Consider the following 16,928-nt stretch of genomic DNA (forward strand, 5'->3'; position numbering starts at 1 on the left):
GAAGCAGACGGAAAAGCGGGAAAGGCGCGAGTGACTGAGATTGTGGGGTGGGCTCAGGAAACTTCCCAAATAGCTCAAAGACAAACACTCAACTTTTCGCGTTTTTCCACCCCAACAGCGGCGTTCACTATTAGGACATTTTTTACATCACAGCGTGGGAAAAGGAACTGTGAGAGTTTGTTTGCACGTGTGTTATTCTTTTTTCCTGGTCAGAAAATGTGGGTGTTTTATGATCCCTCGAGGGGTGAAAAAAAGCTCCCATGCTCAGACCAGAAAGGGAATGAATGAAAACGTGTAAAATTGCGAATTGATCAGAAATAGAACAGAGGAGCAAAAGTTTCTTCTCCGCCTCGTTGTTAATTCAATTCGTCCGTTTTCTTCGCAATAAATAAATAATTTTCAGGGGTTTTCCCCCTCGCATTCGGCTCCTTTTAGTTTGGGGACGGGGGAGTGAAAGACTTGGCAAATAGTTGCTTCACTGTTCAACCCTTTGAAGACATTCATCTACCGTTGCGCATCCCTTGTGAGACTTGTGCATTGCCATTGCCATTTGTCATGCAAATAGATTAACTCTCTTATTCAAACTGACTCCATTGTGGCACCAGAGAGTTGAATAAATGTGAAAAATGGAAGAAAGAAGCATCATCATGCACCGCTGACAAATCGTAGTGTGTCTGATGTTTTCTCCCACTAAGTAATGTGGTTTTTATTGAATAAGATAATGTTATCAATTTGACGCAATTTGATATTTTTTCGGAATTGATATTTTATTATTTAATTAATCATTTTTTTCACCTGTTAGCGGAATTGAAAAGTATTTTTAATAGTGCAATTCAGAGGAATTCACGAGCTGCCAAATACATTCCGTTTGAAATCATGTGAGCTTGGAAATACCTATAATAATTTTCCAACCATTTTCTGATCCTTTAGATCTATTTTACGAAAGCTTTCGACATTAAAGAGTCTAGGAAAAGCGGAATGTGGAAAAGTGCGTTGCAAGAGCAAAAGTAATATAACAAATTCCGTAGTTGTACTCACTCATTTTTCCATGATATTTTATTTTATATCTAAGGCATTCGTGTATCTTTCCTACGTTTCCACGGCATTTCTCATGGCTTTTTATGCTCATCTCGAACACACCCTCTCCGTCCGGCACAAGACAAATGCGAGTTTAGATGCGCTTCTGAAAGAATTCCATGTGCAATTAAACGAGTGAAGAAATGAGAAAACTTAATGGAATAGAATTTCATTCTCTGGAGCACTTTTTCCTTTCCTCCCCCCTCCCACTTTGCGGCACTGACCAAGAATTTTTCCACTGACACAGTTAGTGTTTGTTGTAATTCTCTGATTACACACGATAACGACCAAGAGAGGCGGAAGGGAATTGTACAGCAGGAGAAAAGGGGTTGTTAGAGTGCCACGACATGAGGAGCTTTTGATGTTTCACCACAATTTTTGGCTTTGCCTCTATTCTCTCTCTCTCTCTTGGGGCGGTAAAATTAAAGGGGATGAATAATTGAGATACCAGTCTCAAAATGTAGAGAAATTTCACATTTGAGACGCAATTGAGAAACAGGAGAGAAAAAATCAGCAACTGCTGAAAGTCACATTCATTAGATGCTTAGAGTGGAAAATTTCAAGCTGTGAAATAGCATTCACAGAGTCACAGATGAATGGGAAAATTGTGTGATGAGTGTGAGACACTCCTTCGGAGGAAAGTTTTTCTCTCACCATCGAAAAAATGACCAGAAAACCAGTGTTGACGGGCAAAAAACAAATCGATGTTGTGGCAAACAAGTTTACGATGATGAAAGAAAGGGGGATAAAAATGATGTTATTCTCCCTGTCCGTACATTCCCCCGGAAAAATGTCGTGATCGAGAATTACCCCCATATAGAGACAAAGAGAGCATCAATGCGAAACCATCAAAATCCAAGACATTCAGAGAAACAATCAAATCATTTCTGTTACAATTGAGAGGCATATATGTGTAGAGGGAGAAGAAGAGGGCATCGTGATAGAGAGAAAGTAGTGAATTGAATAATTTACACGCCGCCACGAAAAAATAACCCACGCCCGAGGAAAATCATCCCTCCAGCCACAATTTAGCCCGTCCTCGAATTATACCTTCAGATACATTCTCATTCTCATTTTCACTCGCCCAGACAGGTGAACGAACAAGCAAAGTGAAGGCAGCACAAAAGAACTCTCTCCCTGCCGAACTGCCCCCTTGATCCTCTGTCCACGCACTGGTGGAAAAACCGTGTGTGGCGAAATTTCGTGGGATTTTCCCACAGTATTTTGTGATGAATTAATGGTGAAGGTGCTAAAAAGGTGAATTCACTGGGTGCTTGTGTTCGAGACCAGGACGGTCTCTCAAGCATGGAGGAGGCCTCGTCGGCCCAGAAAAAGGGGGCGCCCAGTCTCACCATCGACCGGGCGGCTTTCCTCCTGCTGCGCGTCAAGAAGGCCTTCAAGAAGAAGCGTCAACAACGAAAGGAGAAACAGTGAGTACTATTCTTAAACTATGCGCCACAGATGGGTAATTGAGACAGCTTCCTTCCTTCTTTTTCTCCTAAGCAGAATAAAACGCCAGCAAGTCGAATCCACTGTGAATTGTGCTGAAAATTTCTCTGTAAAGTTGATATTTTTCAAAAGGATTGAAAAGAGTCGTCCATAACGAAATGTCGAAACGTCCTTAACTAGAATTTTATATGTTTTGCTCTATAAAGTGATTCCCATTTCTAGCGAACTTGACAAATTTTCACCTGAAATCCGTAGCTTTTAGGTCAACTGATGCTAAAATTGAAATGTCAAGTCACTGACCCAGATAAGCCATATCAAAATGCAGCAATCAAAGTATAGATTTTCTATGATAAAAAGAGACAAAAATAACACAAGATTTTTTCCATGAATTTTCACAATAGGTTCCACATCCCAAGAAAGGCTTTCTGGGTCAAACAACACTAACAGGGTGAAGAATTGCCTGACTTATTAAGCTGCATTGCTGATGAGTGTGAGGGAAAGTGAAAATTCTCAATATTTAACGAGCTACCACGCCTGCAGCCCTACAATTTAAGCCACCTCAAATTTTGGCTCTTGCCCAGGAAAGTTTCTCTCCTTCTGTTTTCTCTAAATTTAGAGCTGTTTTCTGTTAATTTCCGCATTCAGCTCTGTTTCTATCTCTGCCCTATAATCAATATTCCCCGTGGAAATCAATATTGAGCACCATTTCTGTCGCATTCATATCGATTTTCCGACACATTTCGGTGACTTTAGTGCTCACTAGGCGCCTCCACACCCACCAGGCGCCTCCACGTAGACACATAAAAAAGCACCGTCTCTGTGTCGCTATAATTGCAGCAAATTGCTGCCAATTTATATCCTGAGAAAGACAGAATTAGTGTGGTGTACACGTGAAATTTTACACCACGCTGACTGACATGGGAGTGAATGCAATGGCGAAAGGATTGAAATATTTCCTCTGAACTTGTGAATGTATAAAGTGGAGGCAACTTGAAGTACATTTCGCAGTACAATTATACCATTGGTGATGAGTGGCAGAGTGAGGAATTGCTTCACCCATTTCACAACTATTATTAAATAAACTTGTTAATCACCCACTCATTTGACGTTAATTTTACGTCATAATTTCCACACCCATCATTGGCAGAAAGTTCTCGTCGGGGAGTGATGAAATCATAGTGGGAGGGAAATGTAGAAAGATATTTTCACCCCTTTTCCAATGACACACAGTATCAGTCAATTGCGGAGGCACCCAATTGAGTTTTGGAGGGAGAGTGGAAAAAAGGCGGAAGCAAGGCAACATCATTAAATTAATTTCCACATGATTGGAAAGCTTTTTCCAGCCATGTCGTCACAACGCCTTCTTTTGCGTCGGATAACGTATCTGGAATTCTCCACAGAAGCACCCTTGGGAGCTTCATCTCCAATTTAATTGCGTGGGAAAATTAAAAAGCACCTCTATTTACGACCCATACAAATTACAACTTCCCCCTGCGTCGCTCACAAACGCCTTATGTTTGCGCAATGCAGGGCGCGAAGGTTCATTTGATGGTCGTAAATTTGAGTGTAAATTTTGCTCAACTTTCTTATGCATCACGGAGGAGAGATGCCAAATGGCGAGAAAGGATGAAGTGAATAGACTCACAAAATATTTCCTTGCCATCACTGTACGTAGGTTTTATTGTCATGATTTATTTTATGTCTCTCATAGTCTTTTGATTTATTCAGCAAACGTGGATAATACTATTGTCTGTGCGAAAACCTATATACCACCCACTCAAGCGCTAAATCATCCACAAAAGACACTTTAAATAAACTTGAGAAGCTGTATAACGTAGCCGAAGAGCTCATTCTGTCGTCTCTATTGTAGCATTATGTTCGCCTTTTGCTGATTTGTCTGATTCTACATGGTGAGGAACGTGGTGAAGAATCCGTCGCGAGCGAGCCGAGGAAATCCTTTTCCATATTTGATGATATAAACAATTTCTCCCACTCTAGATTTCATTCAATTTAATAAAGTTGCTACACATCTTGTGCACGAGGTGCAAATGGCAAAAGGTGGAAAATTGAATGTGTAAATATGAGAAAGAGGGAAGTGAGAGAATTCCAGGGAAGACGACACATTCCCAACAAGGATAATTAAATGATGCAACATATAATTGTGCCATGACTTTTCCTGTCATTTAATTATGTGTGAAACGAGCTTAAGAAAATCCTGCAAAACATATCTCCGCTCTTGTTTGCACATCCGTGGAAATATGAAATTTGCAGCACTAAATTAATGATTTTGGGAAAGTTCAACAAAGAGTTTTCAGAAAGAATGTATCTTTTCTACTTTAAAGTTGTAAGTTTCACACAACGTTGTTGCTATTTAGAGTTATTGATCATAAATTCACCCTTTCATCGGGAACATTACAAAGTCCATCGCTGTATTTGATAAATGTCAAGCGATTTCTGCACTCTCAACTTGTGCAGTCAAGCTCAATATGCTTCTCTGCGTGATAATCATTGAATTATTGCACGCTCTGTGGGGTGAATTATCTGTTCATCGAGGTGAATGGAGATGAGAAGCGCCTCATGCAATTGGAGATTAATTAATTAATAGTAGTCCACATCGTATATCATGCGGAAGTATTCTTGAACCTCTGAAAGATGTTGATGTTGGGTTTATCAAATGCCACACAGAGGTTCATTGTGGAAAATGATGAGGGTGGAAAAACCACCTCGTCTGCGATTTTATACGTTAACGCCACGCGATAAATCAAAGAGGCAGAACGATGGATAATTTGAACCTATCTTGCCACGCTGAAATGAGCGCAGAAAGCAGCATGAAGAATTACCTGTGTTGCAAAAAAAGTCTTGGGAACACGCCTTAAGGGTGGTTGAGCAGCGCCGTCCCATGTGGCCGGTAAGCGTCATAAAGTGGTTTTGTTTCAATCTTTTATTCATTAATCTCCCCTGGCGTGATGCTTGAAAATTACGAGAAGGCAGCTTGGCATATGAATATTTTACATAGTTTTTTCCGCCAACATGAGCGGCAAGTTAATCTCGTGGAAAGGGTGGGAAATACTAAATATGGCTGCTGACAATGTGTGTAAGGAAATAGAGTATTAAATCCTATTCCTGGAAACTTACGGCGCATAAGTGATCACGCATTGTGAGAAAATGCCCAATATTTCATACAATTCTAACACTTTTTCCTCCACCTTCAGTGCTCTGTGCTCTATTTTACAACTTTTTCCCCGGCGCTCTTGCTTAATTAGGAATTTTAATGTAACTCCGTGAGGATAAATTTAAACTTTTCATGTCCTCATTTTCCTTTTCCACTCTTCATAATGCAATGATTTTTCATGCTTGCAAATGCAGTTGAAATGAGCTCAAAGTCTGCAGTGAGATATTTTCATTTTGTATACGCCACTTTTTATTATTTAATCATTTTCAGTTTTTTTCTGTTATTATTGTTTTGTCAATAATAAAGGACGCTCCTGAATATTTTTGTCACTACCAGAGACAAAGAGAGATGAAATCATCACGAATTATATGAATAATTCAATTTGGTCATCAGCATACTTTTGCTGTTCACTTGACGAGGAGACGAAAAAGTTATACGTCTTAATTATTTTGGGATTAGGACTGACTGTTATTTCATAATAAAATGGGAGGCAGAATTTCACTTAATGTGCAATAATTAAAATTGAGTAGATTATTTTACTATGGATTCCTCTAGCCTTCGTCCTTTTGATTGCCCACCACGATAAAGCGTTGGTGGATAATAAAATAATCCTCTCTCAGTCTGGACATTTCTCTCATTAGTTGAATACCAAAGGTTCAGCACTTAGTCAATGTCAATGATTGATGTTTTGCAAGACGACTGTGAAAATTATAAAAATAAAACAACCAAAATACTCCCGCACAAGAATTTTCATCACGTATTCGCAGCATTTTTCCTTGCGTTTTTCTTTGTGCATGAGCGAAAAAAAATCAATTTTAGAACAGAATGAGAACAACAGTGGTTGAAATATTTACAATATTGCTCGAATACTTTCACTCCTTCAATAAGCATCTTGCCTAAGTGCTTTGCGAGAAGTCTTATTGAGGGAGAAATTTACGTCTTGGGTTATTTATGCTTTTCCTTACTCACTCAACTGACTTGTATATGGTTATGAAAGAGATGAATTTTTCACTAGAAAAGTGAGAATTTTTCATGTGAAAAGAATTAAATTTGCCTTCTCTTCAGCCACAATGGATTGGCTTAATTGCACTGAGAAATAGAATTAGCGTTGAGGGCACTAAAAGTTCCCCCAAAGTAGCACTGAAATCCACTAAATGATCCTCGTCTCAAGATGGAATCATCTTAAGCTCGTTTGCGATTCTTCCCTGGAATATTTCCAACTGTGCGCCTTCATTTCAGCCACACAAGTGGAAATTTCCTTGGAAGGTGTGTGCTTGGTGGAAAAATCCTCACAATGCAGAATATTGGATTATGAATAAAATAAGATCACGCGGAGTTCGTTCTCGACTCACTTCTTTGCCTTAATTTCATTTGCTCTCTCTGGGTGTTTCCCAGTAAAAGAAGTCAGCATTTGCGGCAGATGTTGATTTTTTTCTTGTACATCTTGCTTAGCCGGAAAAAATGAGAAGGAATCGGAGTAAGGAAGAACTTTGTCGTGTACTTTTTCCATTGAAAGCTGGTCGTGAGAGTGAAAATCGATCATGGGGGAACTATAAACAATGCCGGGGTCCTGGCGAATGGGTGTAATTGAATATTGATGATGGGGCTCATTTGGCCAGAGGACCATTGATGGACGTACTAAAGTTTCATATTGATGGAAACTTCCATCGCAACCCCACTGAGTCAATGACCATCAATGATTACACAATCACATTGCAAAAGTCACGGAAAATTCTCTATTCATCCCATTGCTCTCAGTGGGGGATGTCTATCAGCTATGAGTCAGATATATTCAGTATGCAGTACTTCTGTGTTGCGTACTAAGTATGTTGCGAGTTCACACGTGAGAATATTTTCTGAATGGAAATAAAATTTTACAGAAGTCGTCAAATTTTAGTGGATTCTATCTTGAAAACTATACGTGCGCGCTGCAATTTGCATATTCTCTGGATTCACCACTTCATGTCCTCTTGCAGAGCTGCTCAAGCTGCCGCTGCCCTGGCCGCTCAGACATGCGGCGGAAAGTCCTCGAGAGGCCGTCCTGCACCACTTCTACGCTCCCGAACACTGCCTGCCATCATAGTGCCCGGAATATCAATTCTGCACACGCAAATCGACCCAAATCGCCTCCACACGGGTGAGTTGTCACGCTTGTCTCTTATAATTAAATCAATTGATGCACATGGAAATTGACTTGGAAATTTGTTGGGAAAATGTTTCGCAAAAAAAGAACCCATACGTTTATAATGAATGTCGGAGTGGAATCACTGGTGATGCAGAAAGAGGAAAATTTGATCATCTATGCTGTTTCCAGAAAAATCAATCTCGTGAATTCAATAGAATTCAATTATGAGTAATCCCACACACGTTCTGCACAGCATTTTCCCGGCTGAAGACAATAAATTCTGTGGAAATTGGGAGAGTAATTGCAATTTTCGTCATGGACTTTCCTCAATACTCATGAATGGTGTTTTTGCCATTGATAGATTAATTAATTCATTATGATGCTACGCACTCGCACGAGATTATTATTTAATTACCATACGCGAAAGAACAATGGGGAAAATTATTCAAATCTCCATTAGACACTTTGGGGATGAGGGATTGGTGCGGAAACAACATTGAAATGATTTTAATTCATTCCTCAATTGCTAAATTATCCACTTAACACATGAGAGAGAATGGCTTTTGATTGAATTTCTGAATGTATCTCTCAATACCACCTCTGCCAATTTGCCATGGCTAAAATTCGCTAACACGTGAAAGTGATCCAATTAAAATTCAATGTGATATTTTGCATAATTCAGCATTTAAATAAATTAAACCCTCTTCTTGATGGGGGTTCACGCTTCTTCAGAGAATATGCTTGGAAGAATTTCCAGGGAGACAAGTTTTGTGAGAATTTTCGAGTGCATTTCTGTGGTTCTTTCTCATTTCCCTTCAAATTTGTGCAAATCTCTGAACATCGCATCAGAAAGTGTACATACTGGAATTGCTTTCCTGAGGGTCACGTTGAAGATATCTTGGAAGTTTTAGATATTATGCTTAGTGATTCAAAAGTATAAACTTTCACAAGGGTGAATATTGACGGGAACTTTTACCAGCTTTCGACAAAGAATACACTTGAACCCTTCCCGTTGAAAAGAACACCATAAGCGAGAATTGATTAGGATCGACCTATAAACTCTCTTCTGAGCCTCGATAGAATCTAAATCTAATTGAGATTGATGTTGATTCACTTAATTTTGGAGAACACACGGCCCGGAAATACTCTCGACTTCACTGATCAGCGAGAGTGTCCCATAAATCACTGTGTTAAATGTAATTATTTTTAGCCATTCATCCCTAAAGAAGGCACGAGTAAAAAGGGTTTCACCCTCAGTATTTTAGGACAAATCAATGATAATCCATCTCGATTTCCATGTTGTTTTTATGTTAACACAAATTGGGGCCAAACCTTCGATGATTTGCGGGATTTCCCCCATGGATTTTTCTTTCTTTTTGGCACAAAAACAGAAGCTAACTTTCAGAACAATCTTCTTAAGTTAGTTTATGAGTTTTGGGCTTCTTCGGGCAAGTTTGGAACAGCTTATATTTCTGTTTAAAGGTGAAAATATGTTAAATGTTTAAAATTATCTCCATAAAAATTTTAATTAACCTGCTGAAATTACAGATAATTAATTTGGTGCATTTTATCGCGAAACAATCGATTTATTCTGCGAATTACAATTTATTTGATTTTAATGATTGTCAAATATTTACGCACTGAAGTTTATTATGTTATGTGTTGATTATATAACATTTCAAATTAATTAATTTTTGGAAACACAAAAACGATTCATTTGCAAAATATTTTTCAAGATTTTATTTATTTTGTATGCTTGTGGCTTTTCTGATCCTGTTTTTCTGTTTTTGTGCCTTGTGTCAATTTTCCTGTCGAAAACTTCGTGATTGATAACAAAAAGACTTTAGAAGAAGTAGAGTTTGGTAAAAAAAACAGCCTGGCGAAAGAAGAAATTGGCCAAATTACTTACAAGGGTTTTTGTGGATCTTTCAGAGGGCTTCGCCAATACGGGTTTTGCTGCCCGTCTTTCCCTCCAGCCACGCACATCGCCCAGGATCTCCCTGACCAGCGATGACACGAGTCTTGACTATCGACGCAGGAGTGCCGGCTCTCCGTACACATTCCCAACGACATCGACAACGAGCAACAGCGCAATCAATAGCGCCGAGCCCTATATCTATGCCTTTGACGACCTGGAACGCCATCCGGACGGAACTGTGGTGCTGCGGTGAGTGTCTCCTTGAGTTTTTACCTCACCCTCCCGCGTCCCTTCTAGGGTTTCTCACCTTTCCTCCTGGCGCGAAGTACGTGTCATTGCACCGTGTTTCGCCTCAATATGATGACAAATTACGCGGAAATCCCACAGCAGCTCAATTTTTCCAACAATAAACTCCCCCTTTCCACGGGGTGAACGCCTCTCCATGATAGATTGCGAGGGATTGGAGTACCTTTTGCTATTATTTTAAATTGACCTCTCGTGAAGATTTGCATTGCAAATTTTATAACTTGTAGACATAAATATTTGACATAAAATTCCACTCTAATGAAAAGCAAACAATTTACGTACAGAAAGAAAACTTTATAGGTTTTGACGCAAAAAATCCAACTATGCACCACTTAAGCGAATGAGAACTTTGGCGTGAGATAAAGAGCTTTCTCTTTACACCACCGTCGAGGTTTTCCATCGCGCGAAAAGTCACTTAAAGTGTTTGCATGGGGAAAAGTTCATTAAAGTGCAATTTTCTCAGACATGTTCGCAAAAAGCCATGGTGCGAAATTTGCTGAGAAAAGTGACAATAAATCCTCTAATTTTCATTTAAACCAATTTCCTCGAAAGGCGAAGAGAATGGGAGCACGCTAGTTGAGCTTCGAGGAAGATGCGAGATTAATATTCAACTATGGGAACTTTTTCCCAGCCACCTTCCCTCATTGGGCGCAATTTAGCCGGAGAAAATGACTGTGCGCTCATAAATCTTGTGTCCGCTCCGCAGGAAACTGTCTCATGGCACTCAATTGGATTACCCGCAAATTAAATGGGGAGAGACCCAGAAATTCAGTTTTCACACACCAAATGGAGCAATTACAGAATATTAGGAGCTGCTAGGACACGTGTCTTCATGCCTCATGCGAGGACTTTCACCTTAACATCCCACAGTCGTAAAACTACTAACAGCAATAATTGTGTAATAGTTTAGCAAGATATTTTAGGCAACGCGTTAAAGCACTTTGCAAGTTCATGATTAAAGTACAAATTACTTCGTGCAAATTGTGGAGAATTTCCTGTAACTTATTTTAGAGCGAAATTGGAAAAACTTATTTGAAATTGTAATTGCGTTTCGGATGACGAAGAACTTTTGATGGAAAACACCCACCAAATCGTTCAAATCAATAATTTCCCGACCATGGGTGAGGAAATGTGGAAGATTGAGGAAATTAAATCATTACACGGAGTGGGTGGGATTCAGCATTAAAACCCTTTCAGCATTCAACGTGAAATCACGGGTGTAATTTAATTTATTAGCCAAGGACTGAACAAAGACAGTCCCGTGTCGTCAGTAATTACCTGAAAATATTATGGCGCAGCGCAATTATCCTGACTCACCAGACAATTCTATTATCAGCATTCCTGCGCCTCATGTCGTCGCCGCGAGAGCCTATCGAATGTCCGGCGGCAGCGCTTCCGGGCCATCAGGAGCTGCAGCCGCCCCGGCGACTCTGGGGGTCCCGAGCGGCAGCACTCCCAGCGCCGGTCAGTCAACGAGCTCCCAGGGCGGAACAGCACTTTACAAACTGGCCCGGCTCCTCAATCAGTCCTCCAAGACCACGTCAAGTCCTGTCCTCAAGGACGACGCTCCGCGGCGACTTTCATGGGAGAGGTAAAGATCGAAATAGACACACTAAATACAAAAAGTACGAAAGGAAAATTCTTATTGCTCAAGTTGTCATCATGATTAAAAAAGAGCATTTTCATTATCTTTTTTCTACAAATCACGCTTTATTGAACATGTTTCCAAATATGCTTGACAGCGAAGCAAAATTTCTATTCCTATTCTGTCTTTCAAATTGTATTTAAGTAATTGCAAAATGAGTGGTCAATCTATTTTCTAACGGAAATTATAATGTGGGAATATCCACCCTGGCAGAGGTTGACCTAATAAACCCAGTTTCTTGCATAAAGAACGATGACGCAATCTTTGCCCTTCTTTCTATCAAACATTTTCACGAGAATATAGATTTTCATATAGACACTGAACGTATTGAATTGATTTACATGCGCTTTATTAATTTTGAAGAGTATTTTGAGTTTATTATTCGCTTTATTACTGTCTCGGAATCTTCGACGAAATTATATTTCAATTCAGTAATAAATAGAGATAAGAAGGATCGTAATTGCTTTGTAACTGCAAATTGGTCACAAAGATTCTCTTCGTAAAGCGAATTGTTGACAAAAACTTTCATTTGTGCTGTCTAGCTTTTTCGAGCACCACTGTAAATAGTAAAATGGGAACAGTCAGGAAGTGACGTGATTTAGGGATGCTGTAAACAGAGCCAGTGACACGGTTTCCAAACCATTTTCATCCGCCAAGAGCCAGCGTTTTGGCACATGATTGAAATTTTGACTGAGTAAACAAGAAACCACTGAGGGGAATATTTGCGACGAGACCCCTCGTCGAATGCTCCATTTTCTCCCAAGATATGCATATATGTGAGATTATCATCTGTTTGGGTGTATGCTCCAGACGAAGATGGACTTGCGAGGATGAGACGAAATCCAAATATATTTTGACTTCTTTGCTTCGAAGCTGAAGATTGAGCGCGTGTCTAGGGGAATCCCTCAATCTCAACGACTGTGCTCGCTCTGTTCCCTCTCAAACGCAATATGTGGAGAATTATGAAAATCACTCTCGGGGAAAAACAATGTCGATGGAAAGCACATTGGCGGTGATTTATGCCAGAGGGCAAAAGAGAGAGATTAGAACAATTTGTGGAGGAAAAACAAGACAGAGCTTTAACATCGCTTTGTTTTGAATATTGAAAGCTCGCTTATTGCCTTTTTGCTGTCCACTTTTTTGCACGATATGCAAGAAATGAAATTAAGTGTGAATCTGAGGGTGGATTATGTGATTTTTCGGTCAGTCAAGTAATCTTTCTGGCTTGCTTATCGATTTGGCAATTAAATTGCAAGACCCTCTTGAAGTTTGTGTTACCTTGAAAAGCACCTCAACACTATGCACACCTTTTCACACGAATGCCAAAAGTGTCGGACAAGTGTTGATGGGGAAATTGGAGTGACATTTTGATCAATAGTAAATAATTTATGTAGGATCCCTCAACTTGATATGGGACTCTCGGGGTGGAGAAAATCAAGAGTGTCACACACTTTCTCACCCTACATTTTCCCGCCTTGACTTCCGTCTTGATGTCGCATTTACGCTACATTTATTATTGATGGCAAATATATGATACTGTCAGTCTCCGTGACAATTAACAGGAGTCTCCTGGGAAGATCCATGCGGAAAGATGAATGATCCTGGAAATACACACAGGCCTAATGAATAAATAATAATATAGACAATTATACTTTCATCCACGGCTCGTTGAGTGGCCATCAAATCAGTTGAACACGAAGCTTTTAGTCTCTATTCTGACCGCTACTGCATGGAAAATTATATATGATGAAAGGGTGGGGAAATTCGCTCCTGTAATGCCCCAAAAATACCATTAATGGCTGAATGGAGTTTTCACTGCATAGAAGGCACTTGACACGGAAAAACGGAGGAGATTGGGTGATAATGGAAAATGGAATTGCGAAGAAATTCAATCGAGTGGCGGTTCAAGATGAAACTGAGAACATGTGTGTGAAATGCAATTTCTCAATAAGAATCCCCCTCACACAAACTCCTTGAATTTCCCACCATTTATACAGCCTGACAACTCCATCAGATCCGCGAATAATACCCGGGGAAAGTTGATCCAATAACACTCATATTTCACACTAAAGAATATCCAAAGGAGAGAAAACGGTTTAGGAAAATTCAATTTAGCCATATTCCACCCCCACCTGAAGCTCTCTCGTACAATTTTAATTATGGCTCAACATTCATACCATCATCTCGGATGTCAATTAAACTTTTCCTCCACAATTTTCTTTGAGGACTCGGGGAGAGCTTTTGATGTGGCTGGAGAGCTTTCAAAAATTCAACTAGAAATTATATTTGCTGGGCGTGACTGCAGTTTAACTTTTGACGAAGTTGATGGAGCTTCATTCAGTGTAAAATCGAGAGCTATTTGTGTTGGCGAAATTTGAGCTTTCGCCGCACACTCTCCGGCATTGCTTCCTCTCACTCCAGTGTCTTCTCCGCGACGTCGTGGGTTTTGCCCAATTATAGCGGCGTCAGTGGTGTAATGGTTAGCATAGTTGCCTTCCAAGCAGTTGATCCGAGTTCGATTCTCGGCTGACGCACTCTTTTTGTCTCACTTCCTCACTTTGGACAGATTTCATTATCATCTTATCGCAGAAGTCTTATCTGGGTCTTATTTTTTGCAGGAGAGACCAAAATAATCGTCTTCCGCGCTCTGCCAGCATCGACTCGATGGTGGAGGCGGTTTGGAGTGAATCTCCGCGACCCTCGCTCGCGCCCTCCTCCGCCCCGATGCCCATTGTCACTGTGGCCCCAGTTCCGCCATCCACTCAGCTTCTGCAGGTCAACTACGCAGAGCCCGTCAGCCGTCGCGAGAGTCTTCTGAGCCCCTCCACGGGCAGAAGGAGCAGCAAGGCGTACCGAGGAATTACCGGTAAGTGTCCTCTTGAATATTATCCCAACCGAAAAGACGCCGTGTGTGTGCAAATGGTAAAGTTTGAAGAGCTTTTTGAGTTCCGAAGATATCAAAATAGTGCGGCAAAGACTCATATCGTCATTGAAAAGTCAATTTCTTGCCGGAAATTGTCTGTTGTCAGCTGAAGACGGCGAGAAATCAGGGGAGTGGAAGGATGAATATCAAATATTAAGTTGAGCTTGAGATATTATTATTAAAATTTTAATGTATGTGCGCAAGTGGTAAAATGTTAACTCACTTGATGGAAAGTTTTGCTAAGTAAATTTCCCATCATGAGGGATTATTTGGCTTAACATGGAGGATGTTTTATGAGGCAACTCAATTTTCACTAGAGTGTGTTATTTGCGTTATTGGACTAAAAACATGGTCTTTTCAAGGTTACCACGCTTACTTGGTCAAAAAATGTTTCAAGTGCTGCAGAATGATTTCTTTTTCCCGAAACAGTTTTCTCAGTCAGAATAAATACAACACAGAGATGTTAATCTTATGGGTTAATTCAATCATCCAACTCAACTCTGTGATGGATTTACGGATATTCTGGTTGTTTATGGGATAATATTCCAGTATTAAAGATAGGGTCTTATAACGATAAGCCTCTTTCTTTCGATATCAGCTGAAGGAGTCTCTGTCCTCTCTTTACAACCCAAGAAAACAAGCCAATAACTTTATCTCTACCCTGTTCACGTCGTTTTCTTGGGACAAATGTGTTCCTCCTACCACATGTACGGCAACAAACACAGCCGCGATGTTACCTGTAATTCTCTCTGAGATCTGTGTTGGTTTTTCACCTGAACACACATGACTCCACCATGCTGTCGACTGTCGCGTAAAATACACGTATTTTAGACACTCTGCGCTTCTCTCGCAATCCCGCACATGGTGCAAAAGAGTGTTTTGAAATTTGAGTCACGAAGTGAAGTTGATGAATTTAAAAACACATTAACAATACCTCAAGATAGTGTCTTCCTCTATTTTAATTTTCCTTCTGTTTCGCTACTAAACTTTTACTTCGGCAGCACGGAAGCGCGCATGTTTTGCAAAGCAAAAACAACACAAATATTCGACTATGATGATTAATTCATTGTTGGTAAATAGTTGAAAAATTATCTCTCTAGCTTTTACTTTCCATCGTGGAAAGTGAATTTCGTCCCTCTTCTGCCTGATGGAGGCGAAAACTATGGATTTTGGATTGAAATCGCACAGAGAAGCAATTTCTCCGAACATCCGTGATCGTATAGAGATCACTTGATTTTTTCCTCACACGCTGGATACGATCGATGGCTCTGGATGGTGTCTCTCGCTCTGCTGCTGCTCAGCCGTGGGGAAGGGAAAAGATCACTGAGCAAGACAAAATATCGCCAAGAAATGTGTGTCGTGGAAGAAGAAATAAAGAACAGACAGAAAAGTACGTTTGAAAACGGTTACAACGCAAGTTCCTTTACATGAGCAAGAAAGAGATCGTTTTAGTTTTACATCATTGCCAAGTGAGATCACAAATCCAGTGGCGAAGTCTCTTCAATACTGAATTACTCACTAATTGAGAGCTTACTCACTATAGCACGAGTGAATCTTTTAATTAGATAAGCGACTAGAAAGAGTTCGAGTTAAAATCGAGAGATGCAGACATGAGAAAGAGTTAGTGCAACTACGCCTCTGCGTTTTCTCAGTGTATTCATAAAACATATTTTCAAGCCTCCACCGACTGGTTTGCTTCGAGGTGTTCAGTTGTTGTCTGTCTTGCTTGGCTTTCTTTCCTTTTGTGTGCTGCTCCGTGAAGACTTCGCGATCGCGCTTGTAAAATGGCCATTTCATCTGTTCAACTCCACTTATATCGGTTTCTTCGTTGATGAGGCATCAAAATTGTGCTCTCTTGTGTCAAATCCCCGTGAACTACGAGTCCAAATCAACCCATATAATTACTCTCAATTCCACCCGTGATCTGTGAGGTGAGGAAGAAAGGTGTGTGTTTCCTCATCAACCACTAGCAATCGAAACTGTGCATTTTCTACGCGTCTTCGACTGTTATTTATCCCCATGTTGATCTTCTTTCTTCATCATTACTCGCGCCTTAATTAATGCTCGAGTGCATTTCACACTCGAGAGTGTGATCAGTGGTGAAGACAAATGGATTAATTGATCGTGAAGGTATTTTAATGTGTAGAGGAATTAATGAAGGGTACAATACTCTTCTGTGATCTCTCGAAAGTGCACACTGAAGTTGTGGATGTGCGTGTGACTTCACATAAGGAATATTCAGCACAGAATACACACCGAAAGAACGTTTCTCGGAGTCACAGCATTTTGCAATCAATTACTTTTGGTGCTTAA

At 40.2% G+C, this 16,928-nt stretch overlaps 1 protein-coding gene and 1 non-coding gene across 2 annotated transcripts in view; both read left to right on the top strand.

The window, feature by feature from the left end:
- The window catches only part of LOC132258456 (uncharacterized), an 18,439-nt gene continuing 1,511 nt past the window's right edge, over positions 1 to 16,928 (top strand). Inside the window, exons 1-6 of the mRNA XM_059755784.1 lie at positions 1 to 187; positions 2,166 to 2,507; positions 7,675 to 7,835; positions 9,756 to 9,990; positions 11,384 to 11,638; positions 14,311 to 14,558. Of these exons, the coding sequence (XP_059611767.1) occupies positions 2,383 to 2,507; positions 7,675 to 7,835; positions 9,756 to 9,990; positions 11,384 to 11,638; positions 14,311 to 14,558 (1,024 nt within the window). The 5' untranslated portion in view covers positions 1 to 187; positions 2,166 to 2,382. The remainder of the gene's footprint in view (positions 188 to 2,165; positions 2,508 to 7,674; positions 7,836 to 9,755; positions 9,991 to 11,383; positions 11,639 to 14,310; positions 14,559 to 16,928) is intronic.
- Trnag-ucc (transfer RNA glycine (anticodon UCC)) lies at positions 14,155 to 14,226 on the top strand. The gene has a single exon. It is a non-coding gene; the product is annotated as a tRNA-Gly (tRNA).

Source organism: Phlebotomus argentipes, unplaced genomic scaffold, assembly GCF_947086385.1.
Source record: "Phlebotomus argentipes unplaced genomic scaffold, Phlebotomus argentipes genome assembly scaffold_4, whole genome shotgun sequence".
Taxonomy (NCBI): domain Eukaryota; kingdom Metazoa; phylum Arthropoda; class Insecta; order Diptera; family Psychodidae; genus Phlebotomus; species Phlebotomus argentipes.